Genomic DNA, 25,909 nt, shown 5'->3' on the forward strand with positions numbered 1-25,909 from the left:
CTTAGAGACTAACAAATTTATTAGAGCATAAGCTTTCGTGGACTACAGCCCACTTCTTCGGATGCATCCGAAGAAGTGGGCTGTAGTCCACGAAAGCTTATGCTCTAATAAATTTGTTAGTCTCTAAGGTGCCACAGGTACTCCTGTTCTTCTTCTCTCACAAGGCCAGACTCATGACACGGCCCTATTACATGTTAATTGGTTTACTTTAAAGTAGGGGGTTGTATTAGTTTGGTTCCATCCCCACAAACCAAACCAACCTGTTAATCAGAGTCCTTGTGTAGGCTTTGCCATGTAGACTGGCCTTTCATGTCCTATTCAGGATTTCACTTAGCAACACTTGTGGGTTTGGAGTCACAAGGAAGGTCTAAGTAATGTCTGATTCACTTGTTACCATCACATCCACCCAGCCACATGCAAAGTGTCAGATGATATGGATATTTTTAAAGAAAAATTAAAAATCACAGAGCCCATGAGTCCTGGGACAGGCAGCACAGCTGTGATGTGGAGAAAAGGGGATTCTTGCAGCAGGTGAACAAAAAAAAAAATCATCCACAATTCTCCTGAGCTCTGTCAACTATGGCTCAAACCATGCTAGTTTCAACCCTGGTTCAACAGTGATCCTGACAGCAAGGTTATAATATAATTTTCCCCTTACTGGTGTGGAAAGAGATTTATTAAAGGCACCCCACTGCTAAAGGTACCCACTTCCTTCGAGCCTTGACTACATTAGGAAATCGAACTGATGCTGAGAATGATTTTCAACCACAGTTCCCCTTCATCTGATATTGAAAATGGCCTAAGTGTTGGCATAAAACTGACAAAAGCCATTTCATTGCCGCTTCAGGGAGCATGACCAGGATCTGATAGAAGCACATGTCTTTTGCATGGTTTAGTAAACACTAGTATGATACAGTTGTAACTGAGGGAAGCCTATGAGAATCCTACTAGCAGCAGCTATAACCCAAACAGAACCATGTAGTCCTTTGCACTGGAATGTTCAGCAATGTCATGAGAAGAAGTCAATTTGCAGCACTTCTCCCCTACGTCGTATGTGGAGAACTTTAAGCAAACTTTGGCTGAATGATGTAGCTACTATAGGCATGAGTTCAAGATTCCAAAATGAAAGGAAAGAGTCCAGTTAAAGTACATAGTGGAGCAAATGCAGAAGATTTCACTGACATATTCCTCCTGGAATATGTGAATATTTTCTTAATCAGTTAAAAAAAAAAAACACATTGGCAGGTACATATCAGCCCTGCTATCAGTTTCCAAGCAAACCAAGAGGGCGGTGCCCAGGTGAAAGGATGAATGAATCAGTAACCTAGCTCTTGGCAAAAGCTTGAATTGATAAAGGCACATAATCAAGTTCTGCAAACTGACAAAGGTTGCTCCCAGCCCAGGGGAAGACCTAGGAGATGTTTTGCTGGCAACAGACACCAGGGGAAAAAAACATTATAAAATCAAAATTCTCAAGCGGAACAATATTCGCAGCCTTTCACGGACTGTGTCAAACTCAAAGAGTGATCCTAGCAACTGGCCAAGACCATCCCATCCCCTTAGTGAAATTACTATGCATTGAAAGGAAATCCCTGTCCTTTAGCTGAGAGTTATGCCTAGCAGTAATCCTCCCCCCACACCCTCTAATTTTTAATGATCTTTCTTGCAAAACATTTTTACATCCTACGAGAAAATTACACTACAGCTGCATTGGTACAAGCCAGATCTTCTCCCCCCTCATCCTCCCTCACCCGTCCCATAAAGTCAGCGCCGGACATTTATCTCACTGCCCCCTCAAATCTCTCTGAGCAAAAAAACTTCCAGGTTTCTTCCAACTCTGCCAGTTTCTCAGAGACTCTAGAAGCCCTGGTCTCATCCTCACAAGACCATATCAGACACCACTAGATAAGGCCATGGGTCACTGTCCCAAGGTTGTTCAAAGCAGGGAAAGCTCCCCCCACCCTCGCCCCCCTTCCTCCTTGCTATGAACATTAAACCAGCCTGCAAAGCAGGGATCAAGCTCTTACTTACCATGCTCCTTGCTATGAAGGCCAGCATAGCCCCGTGCATGCACCACCCTGGCTACCAGCCACTGTCCTGAGTGAGCAAAGTCCTGTAAACACAGCAGCCCCGGCCTTGATCTTGCAAGACACAGGGACAGTCAGCTACAGTGTAACTTCAGCAGCAGCAGCCCAGATACAGCGTAACAAGCACACACGGCCTTCCCTGGCTCAGCAGCCGTTAAGGGAGGGCACAGCAGAGCAGCCATCTTTGTGAGGGGCACATCCCTCCTCTACAAGAGCCAATAAGCAGAGGCGCTACCATCTTTGTGAGGGGCAAGGCCCTCCTCCGCATAGCTCTCTGATGACAGCAGATCCCTTGCCTGAACTAGTGCAGGCATCTCCCCCCTCTTTCTCTCTTTGTCTCTCAGGGGTTGAGGTAGGGAGAAGAGATCAGCAGAGGGAATGGCTCTGACAGCTGGGACTTGTGCTTGCAGAGAGGAGTGTCCATTCCAAGGAATGTGTACATGTCCCCCTCTGGGCTGACTCCCAGAGGTTATGACAGCCCCTGCTGATGAGCCTTGAGGCTTTCATTCAGTCTACAACAGCTCATGCTTTTAACTCCTCAGTGTGTTGGCCAAGGTGGTGCAGCCGTGACACATGGTCACTTTACTCCAGTCCATCCAAACTGCTGTAGGTAAAATTACCTGCTTGTCTTGCCACTCTGACCGCACAGCTAGGCTTGGCAGGATTCCATTTCTATGTTTTTTTATCATTTTATTGGATACCTCTGTTTATTTTTAAGCATGTCTTTAGATGTCTATCAAACTTCTTACAGTTGTGGGAAATTAAAGAGGGATTTAGACAACTATTTAATTAGACACTGAAATGTAAAAAGGTCAAGCTTTACAAACATTCAAACCCAAACTGTGAACATCATGTCAAAATGCACAAAGTAAATATCCCTAAATCAACAAATCGCACGTGTTTTTACTATTCATTTGCTAGTCCATTTGTAACAAGCCTAATTCAAAAGTAAATGGATTTTAATCTAAGTTCTAAAACTATATTTTTCTTATTTCGCATATCTGTAAATTTCAGTTATTGATGGGAATCTTTTCTCCTTGGTTTCTCCTTCTCCTTGTGCAGTGAAATAAATGTTTGCTGACATCTACAAATAAACATTTAATCCTTCTAAGCCTACATATAACCTTTCCCCTCCCAAGGTATTCAAATCCCTTCCCTGACTTTCTCCTGCAGTAAACTCGTGTTCTTCTTCTTCACCTTTGCAACTCTGCACAATGCTACCTCTTAACTGTTATTTCTGCTCTCTGTTCCTTCCTATTCCCCCTCCACCAGGCAGTGCTAACCCATTGGGGGCCCTAAATATGCATATTTTGGGGCTCCCACACAAAACACATACTAATAATTAATAGGGGGTCCCCTTGAGCTGATTGCCCCCCTAGGCAATTGCTTAGTCTGCTTACGCTTAGTGCCGGATTTGCCCCTAGGTTTGCTGACTATGCTCCATCCAGCATTATCCCACGCTTATCTATGCATTTTTTTTCTCTATGCCACCACTTATGCTTGGGCCAGTCTCTTTCTCATTTCAGAGTGGTAGCCGTGTTAGTCTGTATCAGCAAAAAGAATGAGGAGTACTTGTGGCACCTTAGAGACTAACATCCAATTAAGTTGGGTTTTAGCCCACGAAAGCTTATGCCCAAATAAATTTGTTAGTCTCTAAGGTGCCACAAGTACTCCTCGTTTTCTTTCTCATGTGTCAAGCATTCTTCCTTTCCTAGGAATCCCTCCTTAAAGCAGATATCATTCTAGGAAACCTTTAAAGAATAGTAAACGAATAGAAAAGTATAAGAGAAAATATCTGTACTGCAGGGAGATGAGACCCACAGCCAATGTGTTATATCTCAGTGATTCTGATTGCCAGCGACTCGGAGCACGGACAATGTCTGCCTCTTGATCCTGTACAACACTGAGCATTCTGATCAATCTGCAGTAGTTGGACCTGTGTCTGGATTTCCAGCCCTCCTACAGTTTAGAGATGTCTGTCTGGTTCTCTTCCCTCATCTCTCCCTTAATAAAGAGAGGGGCCATCTGCAAAATGATGGGCCAGAGCTGGGTTTAGGTTTGGGGGGTATTTAGAATTGGGGGTTTGGTTTATTATAGGCAGAACTGGTAGTGGCATCTATAGTTCAGATTACTTTACACTTTCCATTTTACGATAGTTTTCGCTCACTTATAGCCATGACAAACTTCAACTATTTAAGCTGAAACTTTCATTGTGGGGTGTCTGCCATAGGCTGAATATTTTGGGAAAGTTTCAGCAAAAATGGCCAAGCCATTTCTGAGAATGAGATTAGGGAAAAAATACCTTGTTTTGCCCCTGTCCAAAATTATTTGGCAAGGATCCTATGTAAACAATACTACATTTTCCTGTAATGAAAGGCTGTAGTGTAATGCAGATATGCAAGCAGGCAGAACCCGAATTCTGGCATTTATTACTTTTGGGTGCTTGACTTTGAAATAGGGTGACCATATTTCTGAAAATAAAAACAGGACAGCCTAGGGCTTGCCCGAGCCACCCCCTCCACCACACACAGAGCTCACCAGAAACACCCTCCCCACGCCGCTGCAGCTGGGGCTGAATGCCCGAGCCCCGTGCCACCTGCAGCTGGAGCTGACCTCCTGAGCTCTGCTCCACCTTGGGGGTCAGTTCTGAAGGCAGTGCTGCCCGCCAGTAGCAAATTTCTCTGCTGCTGCTGGCGGGCAGTGTTGCTTTCAGCTGATCCCTGGGCAGCAGCCACTGCTCTCCGCTCTGCCTTACAGCTGGGACAAACGCCCAGTTTTGGCAAAAAAGTAGGGACATCTGGGACAGAGCTGAAAAAGGGGACTGTCCCGGCCAAAATGGGACGTATGGTCACCCTGCTTTGAAACCTTTTTAGTCTTTGAATGTAGCTTTTTTTGGCATAGCAGAGAAGAGGCCGCCCATGAAAATGGGGATCCGGAGCTGGGTTTCGATTCTGGCGTGCCATGACCCCAGATTTCAGAGACTCTGGAGTATGAAGTGGGGCGGCTCTGGTTCTGAAGCACACACATCCTGATTTTGGGTGGGGGCCCAGATCTGGATCTGCCTTACATCCCATCCCACAGTAACCCAGTTCAGAGGCAGGTGGGGGAGTCCCCTAGCTACTGACTGACTCGTGTTCCACAGGGCTATCTATTTCTCTGAGGCCTGAGATTAAGCCAGCCCCCAAAGCTTCCTAGTTGACACGAATGCCCCGCACAAATATGGCCGCCTGAGTATATGTGTGGAATCCGGAGCGCCCCGCACAAACATGGCCCCCGAGGTACTTTTGAGTGCCCCGTGCAAATATGTCCGCCCGAGGAGCTCTATGGTGGATGACGTGCCCGGCACAAATATGGCCGCCGGACAGTTCAGTTGTGCTAAGAGGTGAAAGGTGAAAGGTGATAACGGCGGGGGCTTGGTTCCAGGAAGATGGCAGAGAGCGAGCGGCAGACAGGTAGGGGGGAAGCTCTGCAGGGGTGTTTGGGGGTGGTAGCGTGATGCCCTACATGGGAGAGGGGTGGCACTGGGCAGGGGTTCTGCGCCCTATGGTGAGGGCCGGGGTCTTGTGTGGTGCCCAGACGGGGGGGGGGGGGTGGGGGGGGGAACCCGGGCGCGAACCGGGGGGGGGGGGGGGGGCCGCGCCGCCGCGGGGGGGGGGGGGGGCGGGGTGGGGCCCATCCTTACCAGGGGGGGGGGGGCGGCTAGGTGATGCCCTCTATGGGGGCAGGGGGGTCTCTGTGCCCCATGGTGTGTGTGGGGAAGGCTGGGTGATGCCCTCTATTGGGGCAGGTGGTCTCCGTGCACCAAAATGGGGGGAAGAGCTGGGCTCCTCAAGAGTCCATGTACCCTGGGGTGAAAGGGCGAGTGGCAGGGTACTGTAATGTAGGGTTCTCTGCCCCTTGGTAAGGATGGGATCTTGCTGTACTCTTTGGGGGACTGTTCCTGTGCTTGGAGCCGCATGGTGTGGGGGAGCAGGCTGTGATGCCCCTCTTTGAGATTGTTATTCTGATGGCCCATACTGGAAGCCCCAGAGAGACTGATGCTAGCTATGGGGGTGGGGGTGTTACCATCCCCCTGGCTCACAGGTGAAGTCTTGGATGGGGAGGAGTATCTGTTAGGAGGGTTACTATGGGGATAGTAGTCAGAGGTGGCTGTGCTTTGTGGGGGCTGCAGAAGGGATGTGGGGGAATGGTGGTTCACTGAAGTTGTTGTTGGCACCTTGGACCTTCTACCTGACTGTCACTGGCTGTATCTTGGGCTGCTGCTATTCTGGGGATAGACCACTGGCCCAAAGCAACCCTTTTGCCGCTGATGTTATTAATGTGTATGGGCACTCCTCAGCCAAGTGTCTCTTTCTCCCCTATATTAAACATCTCCTGGTGCAGGCCATTTCAGAATCTAGGCTAGTGGTTAGAGCAGAGGATTGGGAGTTAGGATATCGGGTTTCTACTCCAGGTCTGGGAAAATTACTTAGCATCTAGAAGCCTCAGTTTCCTATCTGTAAAATGGGGATAATACCTGCCTTCTCTCAGAAGTTAAGTATATGTGGAAAATACTTTGAGATCCTTAGAGATTATGTGCTATAGAAGTGAAAAGGATCCAAAGAGAATTTGAAGCAAATGTACAGAGGTGATTCAAATGTAGTAGTGTTTTTTGTTTTGAAATTCAGGTGGGATTTGTTTGTCCCCCATATCTGACAATTGGAAGGGAATTAACAATGCTACTTAGTGTCACTTGTGGATGACGCTGTTGTTCAATTAATTCTTAAAAGAATCAAATACAAGAAACAAATGCAGAGCTGAGATCCAGCAGCTCTCTGGTTTTTGACTGAAGGGCCAAGGTATTCTGTTACCTGAGATGCCTTCTCTGAGCTGGATTAGATCCAGGTGGATAAGTGGCGTTTTCCAGGTGGGGAAAGGACTGGGCAAGTCTCCATTGTCAAGGTCAATTCTTACCACAAAATACCCTCTTCTCCTCCCCAGAGCACAGTTCCTTGGCTCTTGCCTAGAAACAAATTGTTGTGTATATATATTACAGTATCCCCTTTTGTGCTAGGTGCTATACAACACCTGGTAAGAGACAGTCTTTACCCCAAAGAACTTGCTTTCTAAATAGACAAGGGGTGTGTGGGGGAAGAAGCACAGAGAGATGAAGTGAGTTGCTCAACAGTGGTAGAACTGGGATCATAGCTCAAGCCTTCTGAGTCCCAATCTAGTGTCTTATCTTCAGGCCATCCTGTCCTTCTCCGTCCTGTTACAGGGGATCAATCTTTTTGCTAGTCAAAGTTTTCACATCTTCCTTTATCAGTGCACTGAGGGTTTATTGAACTTGCTGTTTATTGTCTTTGATTTGTAAGGCATTATTTAAAAACAACTTGCAATAATGTGACATTACTTAGTTGTGAGTTTGTTAAGCTGCAGCTTTTCTGAATACAGATAAAATTCCACCTTTATATCTGAGGCTCTCAAAGTACTTTACAAACATCTGTTAACTAACCCTCAATGGTATTGTATTGTAGAAGGGGAAATTAAGGGACAGAGAGGTTAAATGACATTCCTGAAGCAGCACAGTGAGGCTGTGGCAGAGCTTGCAATGGAATGCAGGAGTTTTGACTCCTAGTCGTCTGCTGTGATTCTAGACAGTGCTACCTTGCTGGAGAAAAGGGAAGAGCTGGTGAACGCTTCTGGGCAGTATTAACTGTGCAAGTGATTTATAAACATTTTTCTTTTAGGCAGTTCAACTTTTGTTGGAAAATGATGTTTAGAATTTGCCATTAGTGCTAAGAATGATTATTTAAGTGTTGTCTGGGTGCTTGGTGCTGGACAAAAGGTTTGAAATGTTCTAGGGTTGAAAGCATTAATCAGGTGACTATGATATAGCTCATAATTTCATGCTAAATACCCTCTTGGTTGTCTGATTCACTGTTGTTTGCTGTATTACATCTTGATTCTAAGTTTGCTAATGGCAACGTGATGCAAATATGCCTTTAACCTTGTGGCAATGTTTCCAACTCTGCAGTGTCCTCGCGTGGGACTGCAGGCTGAGACTAGAACCAGTTGTTCACCTTGGACTGCAGAGGAATTAGGAAAGGAGTGACCCATATGTCAGGGTTTATTTCCTTTTTGTGAAAGCTCATGGGAAAGAGGGTTCCTGGCTAATTGTGTACCTGGGTGGGGGAGCAGGAATGTTGCTGATGTTCTGCATTAATTATTTGCATTTCTATTGAGCCTGTCATCCCAGGATCTCAAAGTGCTTTATAAAGAACCTCAGTTCGTACTTCTCAGCATCACCCTAAAGCCAACCTAGGGACACTAGTTCAGTACCGAGAGAAGAGTGCCACCTACTGAATCACTGATGCTTTGTGTTCACTGCAAAAAGAGGATGTATTTTTACATGGAGATGGCTCCCAATGTAAAACCACACCTTTTGCAGTGAAGACCTAGCCTAATGCTATGATTACCATGACGCCTACAAAACATTGGATGATGATTAGTCTGGTGGTGTGCTGAGACCACTGCCTATCATGCTGACCAATATTGTCTCATTGTTCACTTATACTCCCATGCGCCCCCCCCCATCTGTTGTCTCTTGCTTTATACTGATATTGTAAGTTCTTTGGGGCTGGACAGGTCTTTTTGTTCTGTGATTGTACAGTGCCTAGCACAGTGGGATCCTGGGCCACGGCTAGGTCTCCTAGGTGCTATGGTAATAATAATGCTGTTTTCTGCAGTGTCCTGGGATTTCTTGAGGCTCAGCCGTCAGGGTACTGAGCAGGCCTGACACTGCTTAGCATGTGAGACCTGATGGGATCAGAGCACGAGGGTGAGAACAGGTCATAGATTTCAATACCTTTTGGTCCAGAAGAATGAACGTTGCCATCTAAGAAGTGGCTGGGATTAAAGGGGGAGTCTTTAATATCTGGCTATATTTGACCTCTCTCTCTTCTTCATCTTCCAGGCTCTCCTGAGGAGGCAACACCTCCCCTCTGCCAGAGTTTCATGATCCCAAAAAAGGAAATACATATGGTACCCGACATGGCAAAGTGGAAACGCTCTCAGGTATGGAACTGGGTCCAGGGACAGTCTGTTAGTGCCTGATGTGTCCCTGGGGCAGCATTTGCATGGAAAAGGCCAAGCCTGGTTTGGGCCTAGCTAATGGACTGAATGGGGTTGGGTCGAGCTATGTGGAATAATTCTTTTTAAAAGCAAAAGAGCAGCATGGCTAATACCACGTGAACTGTCATAAAGTTCGTTTTCCCCCGGTAACCTTTAATGACAACAATAGGGGGCTTTTGGATACTGGCAGCTCTTGCTTGGGGAGTAATTTTGTGATGGCAGGTAGGTCTTGTCTATATTGACACCAGTGTATCCTGTAGTTCATCACTAGTGGCAGCTGTAGGGTAGACAGAGCTCAGGTGTTTTTGCCAACGTGTAGGATTAGACAACACAGCGGCAGGGCCGGCTCTGGCTTTTTTGCTGCCCCAGGCAAAAAAGCCTCCCGCCGCGCCCCCCCCGGTCCCCCCAGCGGGGAGCATGGCAGGGGAGGGCGGCGAGCCCGGCCGGGGCCACGCTCTCCCTGACCGGCCGGAGCACCGGGAGGAGGTCAGAGAGCCCAGCCGCGGCCCCGCTCTTCCCGGCCGGCTGGAGCGCCGGGAGGAGGGCCGCAAGCCCGGCCGGGGCCCCGCTCTTCCCGGCTGGCCGGAGTGCCGGGGGAGGGTGGTGAGCCCGCCGTGGCTCCGCTCTCCCCGGCGGCTGGAGCACCAAGGGGAGGGCAGCGAGCCCGGCCGGGGCCCGCTCTCCCCGACCGGCCAGAGCGCCGGGGGGAGGGCGGTGAACCCGGCCGCGGCCCCGCTCTCCCCGGGTGAGCGCTGCCCCCCTCCAGGTGCTGCCCCAAGCACATGCTTGGAGGGCTGGTGCCTGGAGCCGGCCCTGCACAGCGGTAAAATGCTTGAGCCGTGACTACGCTCTGACTCTTGCCACCACTGCTGGTGAACCATTTTTCCTCTACAGAAGTGCTGAAGGGATGAGAGCCTGGACAAGGAGGAGAGAGATCCCTCTGTGAGCTCTGATTAACACACAGGCATGGCCTATGCTGCAAGGAGATTCATACCCCTCATGATCATGTTTAAACATGTTGCTAGCAGAGTTCTAGGCATGTTACCATTGCAGACAGGGTATAGTCTGAGAAACGTGATTGTGGCTGGAGTGACTCTGATCTCACTGGGACCATGATATTAAACCCTGTCTACAGATGGTAGCAATTGTGACGTGAAAAATATTCTGTCAGGTTCTGGTAAATAAGAAGTGTAAGGTCCTATTTATGCTGTGGCTAAAACAAAATCAGGGGACCTGGTTACAACATGGTTAGAAGTTGCAATGCTATAGCTTTGGCCAGTGTAGGGATTTAGTCCAGTTATGGAGAAAGAAGTCACCAAGTACTCAGGATTTAATCCTAACCGTATTGTAATGGGTGCCTTTACTCAGGGCTAGTGTAGGCAGAGCCCAAAGTGCCATGGTGAGTGGGCTAAAACTATTAGATCTATCCTCCCATAAGTGTTACCCATTCCTGCATAGAGTCTAGGCTAGAAAGTGACTTTATAAGAATGACTATAACTGTCTTGATATCTCTATCCTGGCCCTTCAAACCATGCTAGAACCTAGTTTACCCCCGCAGTGATTGCACTGAAGTTTGAGATAGTTTCAAATATAGTTTTTCCTCTAGTGTTGATCGGGCCTGTGATGATAACCCTGTCCACAGTAAAGAAGTATCCATGCAAAACGTGTCTTTGGGCCAGCCATAATAAAGCATGTTGTTTCCTTTTCTGTATGACCCTTCACGTTTTAACCAAGTTCAGAAACAAAATGTTAAGTGTGATCACCAAACATAGTTTCTTAATATTGTTATAACATAGCTTTCCGTCCACAGGTATGTTTACGATCCATCCTGTCATGGTATAATATGATCCCTGATATGGTAGTTCTTAGACTTGAAGTGGCTGTCAGTCTAGGTACTAACCCAAGAAACTGAGAGAAGTTGGCCCTTCCTAATGTTGGTGTTGGAAAAGGGAGTTGACGAAGATATGGTAGTTCTGCTGGCGTACAAGGGACCTTAGCAAAGGTTTTACTACTAGCACAATTGCAGTTGTTACATTGCAATACATCGAGACAACTTCAGGCTCTCTGTGCACTTGACTTTTCCCAGTGTTATATCCGTCTTGCTGTGTGTGTGAACTTGCGACAGTTGGCCTCTTGGTCAGCCCAGCTCTCTTTGGACTAGATTGAGGCCATCCCCTTTGTCAGCAATACTGGTTTGTTGAGACTTTAACCTCTCATCTAACTGGGCTGAGTGATGTAATGAGTTTGACCATTCTGAGCAGCTCTTGAACTTGATGCCCACAAGCAATGTGGTCTCTGCTCCAGCACATTGTGGCCAACACCCTTCTCACCAGTCTAGTGGGTTTTTTGTAAACTTTTGTGAAAGAGCCAGGAGAAGAGATCATTTTAAATGGTTAATAAAACCAAGAACACCAGTCCCGCGTAGAGGGCCTGTAGTGGCACTGGGGTGGCTGTTTCTAATGGGGTCTGCTTAGCTTGATGCAGAAGAAAGGGCTGCAAAGGTAAAGCACATAGTTCCTGAGGTAAATGTTTTGGATTGAACGCCAGGAACTGTCACGATCTGTGTTCGGGGTCCAAACTTGCTGTTGAGGGGTGGGGACAGCAGGGTGGGAATAGCTCTTACATGGGGACCAAGCTATGATGCCACCAACGGGTCTTAAATGATAACAAGGTCTTCACGAAGGCCTGTGGCTGAAGCTTCCTTTGTCCCCTTGCCTGGGCTTTAAGTCTTATTTCTGCCCAGGGCTTCTGTGGCAGGAAGTCATGGGGGGGAGAGGGGTTGCAGGTGACAATGAGCTCGCCCAGATATTTGAAAGTGTCTTCCCCAAAAAAGAAAAAAGCCATTCACTACTCCCAGGGCTTTGTGGCACTTTCACCTTCGCCACTGTGTTTCCTGAGCAGTCTGACTCTATTCTGTATGCAGCGCTTCACAAGCAGGGGGGCTGAAAGAAGAGAGAGAAAGGTATGTGCTTGGGGCAACTTTCAGCCACTTCTCCTAATTGTGGGTAGCGTGAAAGAAGGCCTGGCGCAGAGAGCGGGAGAAGTAGATAAAGGGAGAGGTTTGGGAGAAGTGATATGGAGTAGGAAGAAACAAGCAGTGATGTAGACAGGGCCGAGATTGTGCAAAGCCTGGACATGAGGAGCTTGAACGTGGCATGGTAAGAGACAGGAACCTGGCAAGGGGATTCAAGGAGGAGGGTCGTGGTTTGGGCTGTTTGTACAGAGAGCTTGGTCAGTGTGATGTTACCACCAAGGGCTCAAAGTGCACTTAGTGCTGTTCCAGGAGTTCCCATCGGTCTAGGGGTCCCCAAGGACAAGGCAGTAGCAGCAGAACAAGCCGTGTCCTGGGCTATCCCAGGAAACTGATGCTGTGGGTTGGGCATCGTCCCTTCGGTTTGCTCTAGGCTTCTCACACTGGTGTTGCTTGCCTCCAAAGTAACTGTCAGTGCTCAGCTAACCCCCCTTCTACTTGTGTTTGTTTGCAGGCATATGCAGACTACATAGGCTTCATCCTCACCCTGAATGAAGGTGTCAAGGGCAAGAAGCTGACCTGTGAATACAAAGTATCTGAGGTGGGAAAAGGCCCCAGCCCTGTTATTTCCAATCTTGCTTTTGCTGGTTTGCCTTCCACAGCAGGGCTCAGGGCTGCGATGGTTGCTTTCCTGGTGCCCCACAGAGAATAAAGTGGAGCCAGATTGTATCTGCTTCCCTCATTAACAGTGGTAGAGCAGCCTGTGGGGACTACAAGTACCAGCATGCAATGCTTCATCTGGTAACGTGCCTTTTGCTTACTTGCAAAACTTGTAATTGAGCAAACTGATAGGAAGCTGGGGTGTTTAGGGGCTCGGGGTGAAGAAGGGGGGCCCTGTTCTGTCCATACCCACTACGCTATTGCTGCCTGCTCTCAACCAGAAAACAAGAAGCCATCTTATTTAATGGCTATAGTGGAGGATTGGGAGTCTTGGGTTCTCTTCCCGCTGACTTGCTGTGTGACCTTGGGCAAGTCTCTTAACCTCTCTATACCTCAGTGTCCCCATCTCTCAAATGGAGTTATTAGTAGTGACCTCCCAGTGAGGGCTGTGAGGTTTTAATCATTCATGTTTACTCTGACCTGAAAGATGCTACAGATGGGCAAAATATTTCTCCCCCTTTGCCCTCGTTCTTTGGGTTTCTTGTGTCTTCACCCCTTAGGGGATAGTTAGATTCTTCAGACTGTAACAGGTTGCCTTTCCTGCGCTGTTGTCTGGGCAGCAGTTACAGCTGCTCCTGCCCCTTGGTGTGAAGCCTGTCATAGTCTCTAATCTCTATTGTTTGAACAAGGGGTGTGGTGCAGAGAGGTTTACCCTGAATCCTTCCATGCAGCTAGCCTTGCCCTGCTGTGCCTGAGTACCATTGGCTCCTGTAAGCTCGGGGCAGATTTTTGGCTGGGTCCAGACTGTCTAATGCTGCACTTTGTGTTCTTTTAATCTGATTTATGAGATGTGAGTAGAACACAGACTGGGCGGGGGAAGGAAGAGAGGAGCTTGGACCGAGGGGCCCTAAGCACTAGTTCAGAGGTGTTCAGCAGGCCCTTAGGGGACGGTAGGGCATTAGTGACCTGGTTTCCCCGGGGGAGTTTTGTGTGGGTGTCATCTGGTGGCATTTGTAACACTGCAGCTCCTCGTGTGCAAGTGGGCTGAAAGTTCTTTCAGCATAGTGGTGTCCAGGCTGTTTGAGGCCAGAGGTGGGATTCCGAGTGGACTCTCAGGGTTATCATGTAGATTTCCTCTTCATGCGCATTACCCCCTGGAACTTGTCATGTTTCCGTCATTATTCCAAAGTAAGCAGTGGTATAGCACTGACCTGCGGTTATTATGTCAGTCACTGAACTCCTCATCCTCCAAGCAGCACTGGACTGTCCAGTGCAGAGTGACTAAGAGAATTTCTAGGGACCCTCTTAGCTCTTTCCAATTATAACCAGTCACAACTATGCAGGTTGATGGGGCTGCTTAAAGGAGACCTGCAAGTGGCAGAGGGAGGAATGGACTTGTGCCCTGTCTGGCTGCGGCTTTCTGGGGGGAAAAGGAGGTGGCCTGGAAGGAAGGGTTTTTTTCAACATTTTGTTTTTTTGTTAGAGATATCAGGCTGGCCATCTGTGTTCTGGGGAGATTTCCCTTGAGGAGCTGGACATGTGGCTTAGAAACTCACTCGCCCTTTGCTGAAAGAACAGGGCTGTGGAATCTCTACCAAAAGCACTTTTCTTCCAACTTTTGTTCGGGCATTTGGTTAAATAGTAGCTGCCAAAATCCCATTTTAAACAATCTGAATAAAAACCATTCCCCCTTTCAGTTGTTCAGGGTTTGCCTGCACAGTGTGCCTCTGCCTAATCCTGTTGGTCTCCAGTCATCACTAGAGTCTTACAGGGAAAAGAGGGTAGCAAGACCTGAATTTGTAATGTTTAAAACAATCAGAATAATAACTTTAAGCCCCAGCCGCCCACACTTTCAGGCCTTTAACCATCATAAAGAAGCAGAAAAAGCATGAATGCGTTTTCCCCCCTCCCCCCCACCGGCAGATCCCCTTGAAATGGTTTCAGTGCAAGTGACAAATACCAAATGTGATGTCGCAGGAAACCTATCTTGCTGCCTTCATGCTGAGCAGGGTAGAAACCTGTGACTGAAGGCAAAATGTATCTGCCTTACTCTGGGGTGGAAGGTCCAATGGGTTGCCCTGTTGATGAAGCTGCATCCATTTTCTTTGTGCTTCCCTACTCCCTGCTGAGGTTCCTTCTGCATCTTTATACCTTCCTTGGAACTCCTGCCTGCACCTAACACTCGCTCAAATCCATCCTTTACATGCACATCCTCCTTGCGATTGATCACTTGTTGGTTCTCCAAAGAAGGGAGTAATGGGAGAGGAGAGACCAGACCACCTAATGGTCTCCAGGATATTGAGTGTCTTAACCCTGTCACGTGTCTAACTTAGGATGTGATCCTGCAAAGTGAGCACACTTAGTGTGTGAGCATGCTTAGCTCCTGTTGAAATCAAATGAAGTCACTGGTGGCTGAGTGCACTCCAGGCCTCTCAGGAGGTGCTGATCCACCTGGCAGGGCCAGACCTTCAGACTGTAACCTCTGTGGCACCGGCCTGGGTGTTGGTATTGCACTGAACACACAGGCTGCACTTAATAAATAAGAGGGCTGAGCATCTGCCTGTGGGCTGCGTATGGCTCCCACAGTGGAGTCTGAGTGTCTGGCTGCTTGCTGGGAGATGTTCCTGGAGCTGTCTCCCAGGCCAGTCTGTAGTAACAGCTGTGGCTTTGGCATGCATGTCTAATGTGGTGGGAAAGGGTTAATTTTGAGCTTCCAAGTGAGCAGAATTGGGGCAAGAGAACATGCAGCCTGCAGAGAGGTCTCAGACCCATTAGATAGTCCCTGTGATTTCAGATCACATTTATTTTTATGGTGTTTGCCCACTTCCATCTTGCATTTGGGAATCTCCTGCACTTGAGTGGCTGTCACCCAGCTCTGGGCTGAGGTGCTTGGATTCTAGGGGGGAAGGGTGGGAAAGAGGCAGTCACTTTTGACACCAAGGTACCTGACTCCTCGGGCTCTAGAGGGGACATTTGCCATCTCATCGCCTCCAGTTGGCCGGCTGATGCTCACGAGAGACGCTATCAGGTCACTGTTCCATAGGAGGTTACAGGGTTCACCTTTGTGATCACAGGGCAGATTTTGGTCTGGGAGGGCGACAGGCTGCAAAATCAGCACAACAGAAAGAAGAGCGGTGGCGGGGGAAGGGGGAGGATTTGCCCTTGCTCTGATGCCTGGGAAGGTAAAGTAAAAATAGAGCCTAAAAACCTAGCCACCCAAGACCATGCTGCAGTGGTTCTGATTGCTGAGTTCCTGTGAGCCCTGCTGTTTCCCCGGGCTGGGTTCACCCCTGGCAGCATGAGTTTCCTCTGCCATGTTAATTCTGCTGGGCAATGGAAACCTGCCCCTTTCAATAAGCCCCCGTTCAAAGGGCCCCGAGCCCAAAATGAGCTGCGTCTCTTTAATTATTTATTGGCATGGCTAAGCCAGCAGCTGGGTCCCGCTCTCCTGCGTTCAGCTGGGCTGGTTTTAATCCCTTTAAAGCCCGCGAGTGAGGAAGGGAGGCGTGACTCTGCCTCTCCTCCCTGAGGCCTGGAGGCAGAGACTGCAAGGGGGACAAAAGAAGAAAATCTCTTGCCAGCCATTTATCCAGCCGGCACCGAGCGCCGCAGTCACGGCTCGGTGAGAGGGTTTGAAATACGGGAGCTGCTCGTAATGAGCTGCTGCTGCTGCTGGCGGATAAATCACTGGCGTTATTTAATTATTTAACAAAAGCCACTGCCAGGGCCTCTGTTGTTAATTGGAGGGGAGTGTGGTAGCCAGGTCGGGCTGAGCTGAAAACCAAGCCCAACCCCATTGGGGAAGGGCCTGTCTCTGTGTTCTGGATTTGTACAGTGCCTAGCACCATGGGGTTCTGAACGACGACGGGGGCTCCAACACCGCAATACAAATAATCAATAATAGTCTTGTTCCACTTCGCTCAAGTCACAGGTGCTGCCCTGTCGCTGATTCCAGCCTGTGATCTTACAGTGGCTCCCAGGTCGCATGTGGCCTGTCGTCTTCCCCAGTGCATCTGCAGATGCTGTGCTTAGAGTCCCCCCTGAGCTTTCCCTGCTTTAATCTGTTCTTGCCCACCCACCAATCACAGCCATCCTCTTTAGACCCCTTCACTGGTCTGGATTTGGGGCTCCTTTTGCAGCAGATAAATCCTAGATTCCTGCTATATGACTCTCTGATGCACCCTCACTTGTTTCCAGCAGCCCCTCCGGAGCCAGTGTCTGGAGAGGCACCCGCTCAGCTAGCTGCAGATGTCACGAAAGACCTCCCTGCAGTGGGGGGGAGGGAGACTTGCTGCTGGTTCAAAGGCAGAAAAGCGCTGCCTGCCCGTCTCTCCTCCCCCGCCCCTCCAGTGGCGCTTCAAGGGCTAGAAACTTGCTAGGCTCTGCTGTTTCCGAGTCCTGTTCTGACAGGCAGCATGAAGAATTGAACCACAGCCCAGGAGACCAGCTGGCTTCACATGGTCGATGCCTCCAGCAAAGTCAAACCAGCCCCTGCCTCATCTGTCCTCTTTCTCTCCTTGAAGGAGGAATCCCTTATTGAGACCGTGGTGCCTCTGTTGCCCAGGGCCCAGCCGGCCGCCGTGGTGACCAATGTGGTTCTGGCTGCTCCGACTCGGGAGTGGAGAATCCCGAATGTGTTGGCAGGTGAAAATATCTCACAGTTGTTAGTGGGGCCTCCTAGTGCTGCCTTCTGCAGCTTAATCCACTGGTTGGGGTTTGGACAATGATCCTGTCACTACGTTTCTGCTTTGCAACTGAACGTGGCCGTAGTGGCTGCCCCCAGAGGGCCTCAGGTCTGGGCCCAGGGGGCGTTTGCATGTCCTGGGCTCAAACCCTAAAGCCTCTCCAGCAGGCTGCATGTAGCCGCGCAGTGTTGAACCATGCTCTGTATTGCTTGCCAGTCTCTGCCCCCCGGAGTCGTCTCTCTCGCCCAAGGCTCCCCATTACTTAGAATCCTGCTCTCCCTTTGCTCTGGCTGTGTCAGCCCCTCCTTTAACCCCTTCCCAGGCTGCCTCTCTCTCTCTCTCTCTCCCCACATCAAAATCAAGCTCCTCATCTCTACCTTCAAGGGGCTGGACACCTCTGCCTTTCTTGCTCCTCGGTGGCATCTCTCTGCTCCTTCATCATAGTCTTCCATTCTCAGCGTCATGCCATCCGTCACACCTCCCTCCTCTTTGGAATGCTTCCTGTCCCCCCCTGCGCCAACCGCTTTCCCTCCCTCTCCTGGGAATCCATCTTTGCATGAGTGAGACTGTTAGCTCTTCTGGGTGGCGACTGTATCTCATATGTGCGCGTTTGTGAAGTGCCATGGGCACTGATCGTCCGATTTGCAGAGAGGATTGATACCTCTGGAAATCAGACTATGACGAGTATTAGGTGGAGGTCCTGATCGAGGTTGGGACCCCTTAGTGCTAGGCATCGTGTAAACACCTAGTAAGAGAGTCTCTCTGCCCCAAAGAGCTTACAGTCTAAATAGACAGGACAGACAAAGAGTAGCGGGGAAACAGCGACCCCAGTTCTCAAAGGTATTTAGGTGTTTAACTCCTATTGAAATCATTTGGAGTTAGAAACCTAAATCCCTTTGAGGATCTGGGCTGAAGTGACTTGACCAAGGTCAGCCAGAAGGGCAGCAGCAGTCAGGGTACTTTCTAAACAGTATAATGTGTCCTGTGGGGAACATTAGATCTAAAGTGTGTGGTGCAGAGCTCACCACTGCGTGTCAGAGACGCCTGAATGATGTGGCCCTACCCCCAACCTACTCCTCCCTCCCCTGGTTTGGTCAGGTTCTCTTTGCAAGAATTCAGGCTAGGGACTTCCTTTTTTAAGATGAGATCTTAGACTCTGGAGCACAGTTATGTGACCATTTAAAAAACCTGCAACAATAGAGCATCTTATGTGGCCGTAGTATTGCATTGTACGTGGGTCTTTGAGTCCCTGGAAGAGATGTCTGCCTTCTCAAGCTGCTGTTAATGAGTGGCTGTATCTGGGCTCTCGGAAAGCCCAGGTCAGTATGGGATGTGGGCTGTTGTCTTTCGGACTGGACTGTCCTTTCCTGATGTGAAGGGTTAGGGTTGGCCACTGTGGACCTTAGAGAGTTCACGTGTGACCCATTATCCCCTTCCATCCCTTGCAAGGTCCGTTTGGGGGTCTGCGACTCAATGCCAGGAGAACACTGGCAGGTGCAGGTAAAACAGAAATGCTGGAGCCTGGGGCAATGGTTTTAGGGTGACTGGCTTGTGCTTGTGTGTGAGACTTTCTTCTCCTGTCTGATTGTGAGCTGTCACCCATTCTGTCCCCGTAGCCAATTGAAAAGCTGATGGAGCTCCTGGATACCCTCGACAGGTGGATTGATGAGACCCCGCCAGTGAACCAGCCCTCTCGCTTTGGGAATAAGGCCTTCAGGACTTGGTACGCCAAACTAGACCAGGTATGTAGGGGTTGGGAGAGAGACTCTTAGATGGTGGACTTAAAATGGTGGCTTCATCAGCAAGAAGTATGTCCTGCAATAATCATGGAAAGGCTGCCATCCTCCTGTTGTACCTGGGCAGTCATTAGATTGACCCACCAACTTGCAGAGTTAGGTGGGGACTATGTTTCAGGTCTTTTGATCTCAGGTCTGGTGCTGGTCTTGAACCCCCATGGGAGCACAGCTCACCTTTACATGCTCTTTAACAGGGTCTTTGTCCCCTGGAGGTAATCCCAAGGAGCTTCACTGACTGCTCTCCTTTGTTAACCAGCCATTGTGTCCACCTGCCTGTGGATATGGCAGATGGGAGCAGGCACGTGATGGCCCATGGCATAGCTTGGCCTGCCTCAGCTGAGAGGGCTCACCCCAGATAAGGCTCCATGGAGCTCGTGGAGGCAGAGTACACTGTAGTAGGCTGCAGCGCATTTACCCATGGGCTCCTTCTGGGCCCATAGATACACTGCGTTGCAGTTTGTTAAAGTTTCATTTCCAGGGCACTGAGTGCCAGCAAAAGGTACTAGGTGGATGGCTTTGGAGACTGACGTCCTCTCTCTCCAAAAAAAAGATACAGGCCAGGCAGTGACTGGGTAAGCGCTCCGCACACTGCTCCCCGGCATGCCGCAATCCTGCCCTGGAGAGACCACCTCCAGTGACTGTAGAGGAATTCACTCGCCAGGTCGTCTAAGCCTGGGGCGCTCTACTGAGACTGTCAACAAGTGGGGCGTCTGTATCAATGGCTTATCAGAATGGATGCTTTTTAAGTGGAAGAAGCCCTTACAGCAGGCAGGGGAATAAGCCACTCTCTCTGACTAAATCTCTGCCACCCCAACTGGTGACCTACAGATTCACTAGCTTGGAGACAATTAATGCTGCTCCTTATATTGGCCTGTAACGGGTGCTTTTGAATAATGTTGGAGTTCCTTATTTTCCCCTAATCAATCTGGTTTGTTGGAGGGGGTGGCTCGCTCCATGCAAAACCAACTCCAACCAATAGCGAGGGTGTTGGTGGTGCTTTGTACCCATCTTTTGGCTTGTGGCACATCTAGGTTAACGCTCAGGAACCTTTTGTTGTTGTGTTTAAGGAAGCAGAAAACTTGGTTAAAACAGTGGTCCCTGAGTATCTGGCTGAAGCTGCACCAGAGGTAGCCTTATACCTGAAGGAATCCGTGGGGAACTCCACCCGCATCGACTACGGGACAGGTACTGTCACGTGCACACTTAATTCATCTAGCCTTGCTGGGCTTCAATTCCCCAGCGTGAATTCACCCCTACAGTCAATATATGCCATTGCAGGGAACTGCTCTGGATCACGCCAAGGATAAAACTGGCCAGGAGAGAGCAGGGGATAGAATCTGATTATACCAGAGCTGTGATTGATGTAGATTCTTGGCTGCCTCCACTTCAGTCCTAGTCATCTTAAGTTTTTCAAAATAAGTATTCTTAGCTTCCCTATAACATCTTTCATCCAAGGAGGTCAAAGTGCTCTAGAAACATTAATTGACCATTGCAACCACTATTGAAATTCTGTCACTTCTGGCGTGTACCATGGGAGCTGTTTAACAGCGCACAGCTACACTGCGTGATGGTGCAGAACAGGAAGTGTATATGGAGTATTGTGTGCAGCTGAATCCCAAGGGGCAGTTTAAGGAGCTACAATGTAATATCTTGGATTGGAATCAGATCAGGAAATGAATTAATATTCATACTCTGTGAGAAGTGTCTTCAGATCGTAAGTGGCCACAAATGTTTGCTACGTGTGGCATAAATACCACATAGCACCTTTAAGACTTAGTGTGAGAGCAGAATCGGGCCCAGGGAGAAATGTCAGAATCAAAAGCTGGAGTAATTCCATTGGCTTTAGTTAGGTTACTTTGGATTTAAATCCGTATGAGAGCAGACCCTGAAATTCCAAGGAGTCCCACCTGTATGTATTGGAGGAAGAGGGCTCGAGAGGAATGTCCAGCTAATGACTTAATCAGATAGCTGGAGTGAGGGTCATTGTAGCATGCCAGGAGCCTGAAATATGTGACCTCTGTAATGTGCTGGGTAAGGAGAGGAGGAGATTTGAGGTAAAGAGATGAAGAAGCACAGGTATGCAAATCTCCTCACCAGCTGTGCTGCAGCTCTTGATCGCCAGGGGGAGATGTTGCCTTTGGTAATGGACCTGTTGACTTAGTCAGTCAGTTGCAGCTTGGTGAGGGAAATCCAGTCTCTCCACCACTCCTCTGTCTTGAGCATTGGGTTCTGTATTCTTTCAGCTCAGCACAGCTAGACCTTAGGTGCAGCTTGTTCATATCCCAGCAACTGCACGGCTTTATAAAGTGGAGCCGCTTCCTTTATTTACTCTCTTTATTGCCGTAGTTTCTCCCACCCAACGGGAAATAAAAGCATCTTTCTGCAACCAGCCCCAATATCTTATGGGCTCTTCCGAGTGCTGCATTTATTCTGCTCTCTTCACTGTTAGCCAGAGGACAAAGCTGCATAGAGCGGGTGGGCCATGGCTGACAGTTGGGCACCTTAGGGCAGTGCATTTCCCTGGGGTGGAGCAGGGCTAATGTCCCTCTGACATAGGGCTTTTTGAAAGTAGGAGGAAATCTGTTTAATTGCTAATGAGTGTTTGTGTCCACCCCCAAATACGCACATCCCTCACTGGGTTATTCTGGAATTCTCCGGTTTCCCCATCCTCTTGATCAGCTCATAAGAAAGGGAGTTGCCCCAACACTCCAGTCTCAGTGCCTGGATCTCAAAATATTTCATTCTGCAGGTAAATAAATTTGTTATTCTCTAAGGTGCCACAAGGACTCCTCGTTGTTTTTGCTGATACAGACTAACATGGCTGCCACTCTGAGAGATGAAACTGACATCTTAATTCCTAAATATGAACAGGGAGGGTGTTCATGTGTGGGTGCAAGAGAAGTGTTTAGTGATTCAATTTCTGGACTAGATTCAGGGCTTCTGAATCCTGCCACTGAGTCACTGTGTGGTCTTGGTCAAGTCACTTAACTGGCCTGTGTCTCAGTTTTCCCATTTTACAGATGGGACTAATCCTTCGCTACTTCATAAGGGTACGTGTTTAATTTGTTAATGGATGTGAAGCACTGTGAGATCCTTGGATAGCAGGTGCTATGTAGGTATGAAATATTATTGTTGGGTGTCAATAATAGAAGGAGTCTTTTTTGTGATCTTATCCAAGTAAGAAGGAGCCTTTGTTGGTTGGGGCTCTGCCGCTCATGGGGATGTGATTGCTGTGTCCTCCAAAGAGCCATTGTAGCACCTGCAGGGAGCTTATCTGTGATGGGAATTACCAATGTTTTGTCTGTCTCCTTTTCTTCAATCCCAGGTCACGAAGCGGCATTTGCTGCCTTCCTCTGTTGCCTGTGTAAAATTGGTGTTCTCAGGGTGGATGACCAGCTGGCCATTGTCTTCAAAGTGTTTAACCGGTAAGGCAATGCAAGTACAGGTGAGGTGGAGCTGTTCCTAGGGCATTTTCCCCTCAAATCTGTCTGGTTCACTGGTCATAAAGCATGTGGCCTGCAACCATCAGTCCACCACGCCTAATTCTCACTACTATCTGGTCATAATGTGCCCCCACACCTTTTGTGTTGTCACACTGCCTGAGGGACAGTAATCGATGTGTCCCCACCCCAAATCCAAGACAAGAGGTGATGTGATCACTGTGTATATATACCTTCATGGAGAAAATGTACCAGCTGCTAATGGGCTCTCCAACCTAGTGGATAAAGGTATAATAAGAACCAATGACTCAAGGTAAAGCCAGACACATTCAAATTACAAATAAAGGATAATTTTTTTAACAAGTGGGGAGATTAACTAGTGGAAGAAACTACCAAGGGCAGTGGTGGATTCTCCATCTCTTAATGGCTTCAGGTCCAGACTGGATGGCTTTCTGGAAGATACAGGGTAATCAGTACAAATTATTAAGCTCAATATAGGGGTAACTGGATGAAATTCTGTGGCTTGTGTTACGCAGGAGATCAGACTAGACGATCTAATGGTATCCTCTGACCTTTCAGTCTGTGAACCTGCAAGCCCTCCATAGCTCCTCTTGAGAGCTGCCACAATGCAGGAGGTGGGGTTTGTAGTGGTGCAAACAGAGAACTGGCCATTGGGACGCCTACGTTCTAATCCCAATTTTGCCACTGACTTGCTGTGTGAACTTGGGCAAGTCGCTTCGCCTCTCTGCGCTTCACTTTCCCCATCTGTAAAGTGGGGATGATCAATCCTCCCTCACAGGGACTGTTGTACAGCTTAACTCAGGGATATTTGTAAAGCGCTTTGCGATCCTCTGATGAAAAGAGCTCGGGAGTGGGGGGAAGTGTCATTGTTATCAGGCAACAGACAGAAAAATTTTGCAGCAAAGTAAAATACACAGGGATGGTGTTCAAAAGCTGCTGCTCCCTTTTTTTTTATATTGACTTCAGTAAAAACCTCAGTGCTGTGTTTGCCATTAAATCTACGATCAGGCCCAATTTTCTCTATGATCTTGTGGCAGAACATTTATCGAGCATGCAGCATTATATGCAAGGTGCTGTATGCAAGTCCTAGATCCAGGGTTCTGATCCTGGTCTGTAAGGAGCACCTTTAAAAGCGTACTCCCTCTTGTCTCCTCACAAATGGGCACAGAGAGCGGATACAGAGTGATGGGCATGACAGAATATGTTCTGCGGTGAGTCAGAGTTGTCATCCACAGGTACTAGCTCTATCTTCATCAAAAGATTTGGGCACTCTGCTGCCTTTTATGCTGTCACCATCACCCACTTACATTATCTCCTCCGGGCAAAGTGCTGTTCCTTGATTTCCCTGCTTAGCCTCTTATGTATAGTTGAATGACCAAAATAGGCTCTGGATACCTCTTCCCCCTAAGCAGGGGCTGTCTGGGTAACATGAGTAGGGCAGGTTTATTTATACTAGTGTATCCTGTCCTCTGGTTAACCAAGAGGTAGAAATTTGGTACAAGAAAACCAATATCAGATAGCTGTTAGCTGTAAACTTAACCCTGCTGTGAACCAGACTGAGTCAAACCTCTGCCTTTCGCAAATGGTTTGTTGTCATGTGTTTCTCCTCCAGCCTGGACTCCTGATGCTCCCTCAGCCAGTAGGCTGTTGGACTGGATCACATGCTTGTGCTGGGTCCAGAGAGAAGGAGCTTGGGGCATCTGGTTCTCTCCTGTATATGTAGATGGGTTTTCTGATTGGAAACCCACCATTGTTTCAGCAGGGAGGAGAGGCCTTGAGCCTTTACACCTGATGTCTTATTTAGCCCTTCCCTTTCTTCTCTATCTTAGGTACCTGGAGGTGATGCGGAAACTCCAGAAAACTTACAGGATGGAACCAGCTGGTAGCCAGGGAGTTTGGGGCCTGGATGACTTCCAGTTTCTGCCCTTCATATGGGGCAGTTCCCAACTGATAGGTACTAACGCACCTACAAAATGTTGGTCTCTTTCCCCTTCTGTCCTTCATTGTGAAGATCATCAGTGGTTCAGGATATTTTTTTTTCTAGCTAAGTGTGACTTTAAAAAAAGATGATTTGAAAAGTTTGCTTGAACTTAAGAATTTTTGTTCTCTGCTTTCAAAATAAGCCAGTTGGTCAGACTGTGAAAAAGGAGGGTTACAGTGGAAATGTTGAAACACCTTAAAGTACACCTGTTTTTCATTGAGATTCCTGGGTGTATTTTGGTGCTGAAAAAGAGAGTTTTTGCCCTGAGTGGCTTACAGTCTGCTCTTACTGTGAAGGCACTGGGCTGGGACTCAGATTTGGGTTTAATTTCCAGCTCTGCCAAAGACTCTGGGGCCACCTTGGGCAAGTCACTTAATATCGCTGGGCTTCATTTCCCTGTCTGTAAAATGGGCACACTTCCTTTGTTCTGTCTGTTTAGATAGTAAACTATTTGAGGCAAGGACTTAATGCAGGGGTGGGCAAACCTTTTGGCCTGAAGGCCACATTGGGTTTCTGAAATTGTATGGAGGGCCCGGTCCCTACCCCCTATCCAACCCCTCCTGCTTCTTGCCCCCTGACGGTCCCCCTGGGATTCCTGCCCACCCCCCCACCCTCAATCCAACCCCTCCTCTCATTCCTGACTGCCCCCCTGGGATCCCTGCCCCACCCAACCACCCCTTCCTCCCTGTCCCCTGACTGCCTCCGGAACCCCTGCCCTTGACTGCTCCCCCGGGACCCCTGCCCCCATTCAACCCCCTGTTCCCTGCCCTCTGATCGCTCCGACCCCTATCCACACCCCTGACCACCACCCTGAACTCCCCTGCCCTCTATCCAACCCTCCTGCCCCCTTTCCGCGCTGCCTGGAGCGCTGGTGGTGCTACAGCTGCGCCACCCAGAGCACTAGGACAGGCCGCAGCTCTGCAAGAGCCCTGCTGCCCAGAGCATTGCGCCAGCGGCGCAGTGAGCTGAGGCTGCGGGGGAGGGGGAACAGCGAGGGAGGGGCCGGGGGCAAGACTCCCAGGCCAGGAGCTCAGGGGTCAGGGAGGAGGGTCCTGCGGGCCGTAGTTTGCCCACCTCTGACTTAATGGGTGTATGTGACACCTAGCACAAGCGGGCACTGATTTCAGCAGGGACCTCTAGGTGCTACTGTAAACA

General features: G+C 48.9%; 2 protein-coding genes across 8 annotated transcripts in view; one reads left to right on the forward strand and one right to left on the reverse strand.

Moving 5' to 3' along the window:
- CRAT (carnitine O-acetyltransferase) overlaps nucleotides 1-2,282 on the reverse strand; it is a 27,892-nt gene extending 25,610 nt beyond the window's left edge. For 3 of the 6 annotated variants that reach the window (XM_034752162.1, XM_034752163.1, XM_034752168.1), the window contains exon 1: nucleotides 2,032-2,281. In XM_034752162.1, coding sequence (XP_034608053.1) covers nucleotides 2,032-2,070 — 39 coding nt within the window. In that variant the 5' untranslated portion in view covers nucleotides 2,071-2,281. Of the gene's footprint in view, nucleotides 1-2,031 lie in introns of all 6 variants that reach the window. The other 3 variants (XM_034752164.1, XM_034752166.1, XM_034752167.1) reach the window with 2 other exon arrangements.
- Nucleotides 2,283-5,447: 3,165 nt separating this feature from the next.
- Nucleotides 5,448-25,909, forward strand: part of PTPA (protein phosphatase 2 phosphatase activator) — a 39,365-nt gene continuing 18,903 nt past the window's right edge. For both annotated transcript variants that reach the window (XM_034793699.1, XM_034793700.1), the window contains exons 1-7: nucleotides 5,448-5,539; nucleotides 9,043-9,143; nucleotides 12,686-12,772; nucleotides 19,133-19,258; nucleotides 20,380-20,497; nucleotides 22,638-22,737; nucleotides 24,603-24,727. In XM_034793699.1, coding sequence (XP_034649590.1) covers nucleotides 5,515-5,539; nucleotides 9,043-9,143; nucleotides 12,686-12,772; nucleotides 19,133-19,258; nucleotides 20,380-20,497; nucleotides 22,638-22,737; nucleotides 24,603-24,727 — 682 coding nt within the window. In that variant the 5' untranslated portion in view covers nucleotides 5,448-5,514. The remainder of the gene's footprint in view (nucleotides 5,540-9,042; nucleotides 9,144-12,685; nucleotides 12,773-19,132; nucleotides 19,259-20,379; nucleotides 20,498-22,637; nucleotides 22,738-24,602; nucleotides 24,728-25,909) is intronic.

The sequence above is a fragment of the Trachemys scripta genome, chromosome 17 (genome assembly GCF_013100865.1).
Source record: "Trachemys scripta elegans isolate TJP31775 chromosome 17, CAS_Tse_1.0, whole genome shotgun sequence".
Lineage (NCBI taxonomy): Eukaryota > Metazoa > Chordata > Testudines > Emydidae > Trachemys > Trachemys scripta.